Source organism: Macadamia integrifolia, chromosome 9 (assembly GCF_013358625.1).
Source record: "Macadamia integrifolia cultivar HAES 741 chromosome 9, SCU_Mint_v3, whole genome shotgun sequence".
Taxonomy (NCBI): domain Eukaryota; kingdom Viridiplantae; phylum Streptophyta; class Magnoliopsida; order Proteales; family Proteaceae; genus Macadamia; species Macadamia integrifolia.
In genome coordinates this window covers 13,202,088-13,210,901 of record NC_056565.1, presented here as the reverse complement: position 1 = coordinate 13,210,901, position 8,814 = coordinate 13,202,088, and the positions used below count along the sequence as shown (strand labels likewise).

Genomic DNA, 8,814 nt, shown 5'->3' with positions numbered 1-8,814 from the left:
AACAGAAAAACATGAATTGCTACACGTGCCAATATTAAGTCATCTTTTTTCTCATATTCTGAAGGACTTGGCTTCTTCCAAACCTAATAGCCCTTATGAGGTTAGTAAATCAGAGAACACTTTCCAGAGTCCTTGGACTTCCTCAATCTCCAAAGGGTGTTTCCTCAGTTTTCATCAAAGGGTACCTTCCCGGCATATTTTCAGACCATCATATCCCTTCTTCCACCAAGAAATATACCACCTTTCAACAACAAACATAAAATCCAACTTTAAAATTCTTCTTCCCTATGGGTGCCTCATAGCTCATACACGTCAGATGTCATTTCCACACAATCAATCAGGTCTGCAACTCAAATGAAACCACAAAAATCATGGAATAGAAAAGTCCAATTCTGTATCTGCTATTAATAATATTAAAAGTTGAATAAATTCATAAGCATGCAACCACATCAATTGAATCTGTATGGTAGGCCATTCTAGCCATCTAACCTTTCGTTGCAGGAAAGAGAGGAAGGAAGGAAAAAAAAAAAAAAAAATTCTTCAACAAACCCTAATTCCCTATTACATTGAGATTGAACTGACAATTGAAGAGAATAATAGAAGAGAATTGCAATTCCTTTCAACCCTAACTAAATGTGAATAAACCTAATGGATCAAGAGCAAATCTTTCATGGCCCAACACCTGAAACTTGATTATAAGCTCTGCATCATCAGAAATATGATGCAATGAGAGCTCAACCACACCTCCCCATCTCTTCGTTTAATGAACGCTGCAGTCTTTTCCCTCCTATCTGTTCCATCTTTAAGACTTTAATCTTGTAGAAAAAGAGAAGTTCTAGGGCTTGGATGCAAACCTTTTGCCTCTTATTTCATTTTTTTGAGAGATTTATACTAAAGTCGACAAAGAACCAGGTTCTGATCGAGTAGCTGTGACCCAAAGACATCAGAAATCGCACCAGAAAGAATCTCCAACATCCCAAAGACAAGATCCCGGGAGAGCATCATCGTTGGTGTAGGGCCAAAACGTGGGTGAGCTGGGCGCAAATCCCACCGGCAGCGGCGGCGTCGCTGGCATGACCGGTGGTTCGGTTCCAAACCCTAGTTGATTAGAGAGAGAGAGCTGATCAGACTGAGAGTCAATAAAACCTCCCAGGGAATCGATCCCCTCGTACAGTAGGGTTTGAGAATTAGGGTTTACGATACCAGTGCTTGTGGGTGTAGGTCCACCACATCCATCAACGGCAGGAACGGCCACATCGTTCGGACGGCAATGATGTTGTTGCAATTGCATCAATTGAGGGGTTGAGGGATAGGATGGTGCAGCCAAGGTACCAAAGGTGGGATTGGGATAAACACAATAAGGTGGTGGGTAAGTCGTGGAAGGGAAAGAGAGAGTGAAGCTAAAACCAGAGGGACGAGGAAGGAGAGGCCGTAATAAAGTAGTGGAACATGAAGAGGAGGAAGAAGAGGAGCCATTAGAGGAAGAAGAAGAAGAAGAAGAAGAAGAAGGAGGGTAAGTAGTGGTGGAGGAAGGTGTTGGTTCGAGATTGAGTTGAGCTTTGGAACCATACAAGACGATGGCAGCACGGTCATAGGCACGAGCAGCATCCTCAGCGGTGGCGAAGGTACCAAGCCACTTGCGAGTACGTTTACGAGGCTCACGGATCTCAGCCACCCATTTGCCCCAGCTTCGCTGCCTTACACCTCTGTATCTGAATTTGTTGTTATCTGGACCACCTTTCCCTTTGCACTTCCTGCTGCTACCTCTGTTGATATTACTGTTGGGGTCACCTTCGATTGGGTGTTGCTTATTGCCTGCACCATCATCCATGCTCTCTTTTACTTTAAAAATCTTTTTAAAAAAATATATAAACCCTAGTTGCCTCGTTCTCTGCAATGGATTGTGAATGCTCGTGAAGTCTGTAACTTGGAAACTTGATTTTCTATCCGGTGGATGTCAAGGGCGGTGCTCCTAAATGGTGGCCTAACAGGTTTGGTTGGTTGCCCTAAGCGAGGCAGGCTGAGGTTACCGAATCAGAAAGGCTTAAATTTATATTTTAAATAAAAAAAAAAATTAGGAACGTTGAGTATTGATTTTTTTGTCCACTCCCATGGTTTCAATGACGGAGCTTCTCTCTCTTCTTCTTCTAGTGCTGGCTGCTAGTATTAGCCTCTTTCTCTCTCTATGTGTGGTTGGTCAGTTAAGGAGGTAGTAGAGGAGGTTGCTTTGGTAGAAAGCAAAGTCTTTTATTACTTTCTTTCTGCTAACTTGGAATGAGCGAACATGGACTCATGCAGAGAGCAAGTTCCAGGAAGACACTTCCAGACTTGGGGTCGTGGATTCTTGATAGTTTGTGTGACACCTGTACATCATGATAGATCTATCATCTTTAATTGTGGGTAAGGGAGAAGTAATCCAAGACGGTTCCAAGGGCTCAATCCAGAACCATTCCCAATTAATAAACAGTTCCAAGATTAGGATCCCCATTTTCTGGTTCCTTAATAGTTCTGGACAGTCAAACTCTCAAATGAGTTCTAAATTTCTAACTTACCATGCATTACAAGTAATTGAATATACATTCTCAAACATATAAATAATAGGGAGAGGTTCGCCGCGTGGTCGGTCAGATGATTCCTCCATCAGTGTGTAGGCCAATGACAATGCATGTATAAGCATCAATCATCGGATGAGGTGGTCATTTTGTCACCAATTGTGATGGGTGTAGTAGCATACGATCAAGTAGTATTCTTTTTCCCTAAATAATAAAACACCAATCATTATTATTTTTCACAATTATAATAAATCTTTATAATTATAACTATTAAGTATTAATTAAGATTAAATATACATCATAAATAAATCCAAACAGTTCTTTTTTTTTTTAATGGAACTATTGGGAAGGCAGTCCCAAAACTATCATTTTCTATTTAGTAATCAATCCTGAAAATCAATTTCAAGAACCATCCCATTTAGTAATGGAACGAATCAAATCTGAGTTTTAGCTAATCAGTTATGAATAGTAGCAGATTTTGATCTCAAATTGACAATCTTAACTGAGTTAGTAATGATAATTTATTGGGTCCTTCTAGTCATTATTGTGTCTAGTGAAGTATAATGCTTCATTATTGGCCGTATGCCCATCTCTGAAGAAGCTAAAACCCACTAATCTTCAGTATAGTTTCACTAAAATAAGGTTTGGAGTCAAAGGCAGATATAATAAACATCGTTAATAGTTTAAGGTATTATTCTTTTATTGAATCCAATAATAGATTATTCATGGTGGTTTATAAATATATTGGGATTGTCTGATACTAATATTGATATCAATATTGATACAAATAGATTAATATGATCAATCTGATACTATTTCTTTTAAACCATTAATTACTAAACAATATGTTCACCAAAATAATTAATGCCATTTTAAAAATACCATTGTAAACGTTTTGTTATACATGTAGTTTATTATAATAATAATAAAAATCTTTTTATTAGAGGCGATAGAATATATTATAGAATCCACCCCAAAATATATATTGTTATTTAATTATGGTGACAAATAACCGTTGCTAAAAGTTAGTGATTTAAAAGCAGATTTTTTTTTTCAAAATTTCTACAACCAACTTGTAATACATAAATTGTGAACATTTAGGCACCGTTTGATAATGTTTCTGCTATTTCTGTTTCAAGAAACGACAGAAATCAAAATTTCCGTTTCTGGAAACATAAACGGAATTGAAGGTGTTTGATAAATGTTGTTTCTGGAAATGTTTCCCGCATGCAATGGTGTTTGATAAATGTCGTTGCTGGAAACGTTTTTTGCATTCTTTTCTGGTTTGTTTAAATCAATATATTACCAAAATATGTTAATTTTTAAAGGAATATCATAACTCTTCCTTATACTAGAAAATATTCAGAAAGAAAGCAAACATGGTTAATAATCGAACCAACCCACCCACTAATCCCACAAATTTAACTCGGTAATATCCAGTAGTCACTGACCCACCTAGCAAAGTAAAAAATAAACCTAACTAATCTAGAAACTAATGAGTAATTTCTTGACAGTACAAGAAGCAAAAAGCATCTTCGACGCTTACATGTAGAAGAAATTGTTTACGCAACAAGGCATCTTCGACGTTTACATGTAGCTAATTGCTTGCCAAAAATTATTCAGTAATGGGAAGCACAGAGAGTTATGACTTTGCAACAATTTAACTACTATGAATGAGATAAATAGAAGTTGCATTTGAGGAAAAATTCAAAAAGGATGAACACAAAGGTACACAGTATGCGTCATGGTCAATGGATGTGCAAAATTATCCAATGCATTATGTTCACATTTCAACACTCAAACACTAGTTTCAAATACATTCAAATGGGAAATTAAAAAAAGAAGAAAAAGAAAACCAGACCTAGAAAAAAACCAACAACAACAAGACAAGACATATGAAAAAAAACAAACATAGGAAAGATAAGGAAATGAATTACTAATAAGTACCATAACAAATGTTAATTCTCATCATATTCATTGTATGTAGAAGGAATTATATGAAAATTTAGAACCGGAAGAAGTCATCAAACAATAAAGGGTAGGATATTGGCAACTGAAATGCAATACAATAGATATATAACAGCAAGAAGAATCATCTATCAAGAGATAAAACATGCAATCCTAGAACAATGTAGGAGGTTAAAAATCCACTTACTTTATTTTCAAGCAAAGCACTGATGTCAAATATTACTTTGACATACTGGGAGGCAGAGTGCTAGAGATCTAAAAGAGTGTTAGTGCGCAATTGGGAAATCCTGCAATTTAAGGAATTAATAATAAGTAGATTTTATAGGATTAAACTCATAGAATGGAGTCAAACACTGAGATAAGGCATTAAATCATAAATATGACAGTGAAGGCTTTCACATATTATGATTCTTGGTCATAAAAATAGAGTACCTCACATCTTATTAACATGTTATCAATAGACAAGCACAGATATTGGCAACATATAAAACACAGCTTCTAGAAAAATATTTCAAGCCTAGAAATTATGAATAAAACCATGGATGTAATCGTGGCAAACAGAATTTACTAAGCATAAAAAAGAACCATAATGAAGTGGGTGGAGGGAAGGATAAAAACAGAAATAAGAAATGACCAATCACTACTATCATGAGAAAAAGGGGCTCCAAAAAATTGGAGATGGCAAACCAATTATTAGTAAGAATGGGAACAACAAATAAAGGATAGAGAGTGACAAATACAAAAACAAAAGTGTAAAAAAATGTTCCAACATAATTGGCCAAGTAAAGGATAGAGAGAGTTAATTATAACAAGAACATAGTATGAATTATGTTAGAAATAAGCATAGCATTAACCATTCAAAAATTATTTCAAAACCAGACCTGTAGGCAACTGAAATAGCAGAAAAATATTTAACCCTCTTTGCATTGTAATCATTAATCATATGTATGGCAACTTGAAAGAGAGGATATGCATGCTTCGGCCGAATCTGAACAGACTGAACTTCCTATTTTACAAAATGAGGTCTTTGTGCCTTGAAACTAGAAATTGTAATACCCAAAACAGTTGCTGACCCTTTGAATTTTCCTTCATTAAAAAATAGTGAATATAGTGCTTTGGACTGTGTTTCAGTGTAGAAGAGAAGAGCATATTTTTGGGAAGATATATAGGTACCTTCCCTGAAATTCAGCATCACAGAGTCCCAAATAAGGCACCAACACACATAAATCATCCATAATCATCAGCAAGTAATAAAAATTTAGATTTCTATTATTTTAGAGGAAATAGAGGTGAAAATAGTAGGGCACCGTACCGAGAATAGAAGTTTCTGGACCGGCGATGTTGAATCCAGAAACTGTATATGGGTAAGGAAATGTGTTAGAGAGAGAGAGACAAACTACTATCAATTTGTAATGGAAGGTTATAGTTGTAAACCCTAACTCAGAGAGGGACTTCGAAAATGAAAGGAAACGTAGAGAGGCCTGCTACCGTTCTACGGTTTTCAAAGTAGGGAGGATTTAACATACCTTGAGGAACCTAGGGCACCGAACGGCTGAAATGCTTCCCACTCAATCCAATAGCACAACACAGTTAGGTTGAACAATCGGAGGTAGAAGTTGCTTCTGAAGTCCTCTTTGAAAGCCCTTTTCTAGCAAACACACTTCCAATGGTACATCTTCACGGGAGTGCAATCGCACGACGAATCTCTGCAATTTGAGAAGACAACTCGTCTGCCTTCACGAGAGCGCAATCACACGATGAATCTCTGCAACCTCAGAGAGAATAGTTGCTTTGTGGATGCAGTCGGAGCTGGGAGGAGGTGTACAATTTCTGAAGTCGCCTCTTCTGTGCTTCTGTCTTTCGAAAGATGGAAGAGTGATTTTCATCGGGGGTGGGTTACTTTTTTGAGTGAATATTGTTTTCGGAAACAGCGAAACGAGTGAGAGTCGTTTCGTCAAATCCTTTTTTTGAACCATAAATAATTATAAATTCCTATTTCTATTCCTAAAAATAGGTGAAACAGAACAAAGTTATCAAAAGCTTTTGTTCCTGTTTCTTTGTTTCTCAAACAAAAAAAAAAACACAGAAACGGCTGAAATGAACTGTTATCAAATGGTGCCATAGTATCTTAACTATATAGTGGAGGCCGCCAAAAAGTAGCGTAGAAGCACTTTCATTGAAAGCTTTTCGTGTAATTTTTAAATATTTTAGGAAAAAATGTTCTCTTTGGGGAAGCGCAACCTATATCATAGTTTAGCTCTCTTCTCCCATGTGTAATGACCTATATGAATAGAGGAAAGAGACACCATGGGAGGTGCTCCAATGCTGGTAGAAACTGCGCTCTTACGCAAAGAACACTCTCCCATACTTTAGATGTTCCAAATGTGGTCATAAAATATTAGCATCAAAGTCACCTCTATCTTGCTAGAATAACATTGAAAAAAAAAAAATTGAACTAACAAGGGGTCTTCTCCATGAGATGAAACATACCAAGGAAGATGTATGGGAGTGACCTTACAGACCTAGGAAAACTTCTCAATAGAGACAACACCACTTTTTGAAATCCACATTCTTTGTAGCAAGCGGTGAGGTGTGATGAGTATCAGATGGCTAGGAGCATCTAGGCATGCGCCCCAAAAGAGTCCCAATCACCCGATACTCATTGCACTAGTGCAACGACTGTAGACGATTTTCTCACCACTTTTTGGCCGTGGAGTGCCATCCCCTTTTTTTAGATTTATCGCCTCTTCTGTTTAAACCTTTGTCTCAAAGTTAATGAAGAACTAATCACCTTGCTACAAAACATAACCTTCAGGGCATAAACAAGAAAATCATGGTTTTTTTTGGTAGACAAGAAAATCATGATCAAGACACATAATCCCATGTTTTACCAGTATTTGGTTAATTAATATATTTATTTTCTTCTATCTTTCTTAAGATGTAGCAGCTTGTCTCAAGGGCTTCAGCGAAGACAAGAGAACCATTCTTGTCTCAATGATTTAAACTTCAGAGGGCAGACTAAAGTTCACATGGGGAGTTCCTCATCCCTCCCACCCCCTAACAACTCGCAAAAGCCAGGGGCGCCGTAATAGGGCTGTCAACCATGGCAGCTGCCAGTTTGGATCAAATATAAAAATAAATGGTTTGATGATTCACATTGAGATTTTAGACTCGATTCAACATCCAAGCTATTTGCTCATCTTAATGTCTTTATGTGAAAACAAAAATATGCTATCGTCGCAAAAAATGTGAATCACATGGCCAATCAATTCTTATCCTTTTATTTATTTATTTTTATTATTATTATTTTTTTTTTATCTCTTTGTTTTATAAGTTATCAATGTTAAAAGATCCTATATAACATATATTGGAAAAAGAATGCTACCTATTAGTGTACCTTATGTCTACGTATATAAGAAAAAAGAATCAAGCTCTAAAAAGACATCCATGTCCTAATTCCACTTCTCTATAGTATATGGGGTTAAGGTACACTAAGAGGTACATAGTATTCTTTTACCCAATATTTATAATAAAAGGGAAAAAAATCCAGATATATAATGCCATGTGTGGATCCTTTCACAAGAGTCAAGACATAGAAACGGAGCGACCACATTCTCTATCTTTTCCAAAATCTTTTATTTGCAATTCATAACTTGGGTAGTTGGGTTTTTCATACATCCAAATTAATAATCTAACATTATAGATATCCTCTGTCATGTTTTCCTGAAAAAAAAAGTGACCCTCATAAAAGAGTACAAAATTAATGAAATCTTGCATAAAAACATTAATAAGGATAGAATTTTCCACCTTTCCTAATGTTTAGACGCAAGATCATGTTGTCTTTCAAGTATTTTTTTTTTTTCACGAGAAATATTAATATTATAATTTTCTTTACACATGTTTAAGGAAAGGAAAAACCCAATAGTTTAGGATTATTTTTGAAAGGGTCCAAGTTAGCCCTCAGCCGTCCTACTGCAATGATGCAAGATTCATTGGTTTGCTAATTTTGTCTATATACAGTGGATGACTAATTGGATGACCGAATATAATAGAATTATCGAAGATAGTTTTACCGGAAACCTGTCAAAACATTAGAAACAGTCAAACAAATGAACACGTGTTTGCATAATTGAACCAAAAGATGGGTACAACAGATCTTGTGAGCGTATCAAGTACATAGTTAACAAATTCGGATTCGGGAATTATTAGGACGGAGAATTATTCGGAATAATTCGGATGATTAATTGAAGGATTCGGTCAAAAAAGCGGTCAAAAAAGCTTATTGGGGTTTTTT

General features: G+C 36.2%; 1 protein-coding gene across 1 annotated transcript; it reads right to left on the bottom strand.

The window, feature by feature from the left end:
- Window positions 1–374: 374 nt before the first annotated feature.
- LOC122090020 (ethylene-responsive transcription factor ABI4-like) lies at window positions 375–1,996 on the bottom strand. The gene is made up of 2 exons (XM_042659846.1): window positions 1,204–1,996; window positions 375–1,098 (listed from the first exon to the last, which is right to left on the bottom strand). Exons 1-2 carry the CDS (start codon window positions 1,829–1,831, stop codon window positions 944–946), a joined length of 783 nt encoding a protein of 260 aa, XP_042515780.1. The 5' UTR covers window positions 1,832–1,996; the 3' UTR covers window positions 375–943.
- Window positions 1,997–8,814: the final 6,818 nt, after the last annotated feature.

What these genes read in the sequence shown, in the direction of transcription:
- LOC122090020 (XM_042659846.1), bottom strand. Translation starts at nt 1,831, where the DNA reads ATGGATGATGGTGCAGGCAATAAGCAACACCCAATCGAAGGTGACCCC. An exon ending in ACCTACACCCACAAGCACTG is followed by an intron (nt 1,099 to 1,203) that starts GTATCGTAAACC and finishes CTAATCAACTAG; the next exon opens with GGTTTGGAACCGAACCACCG.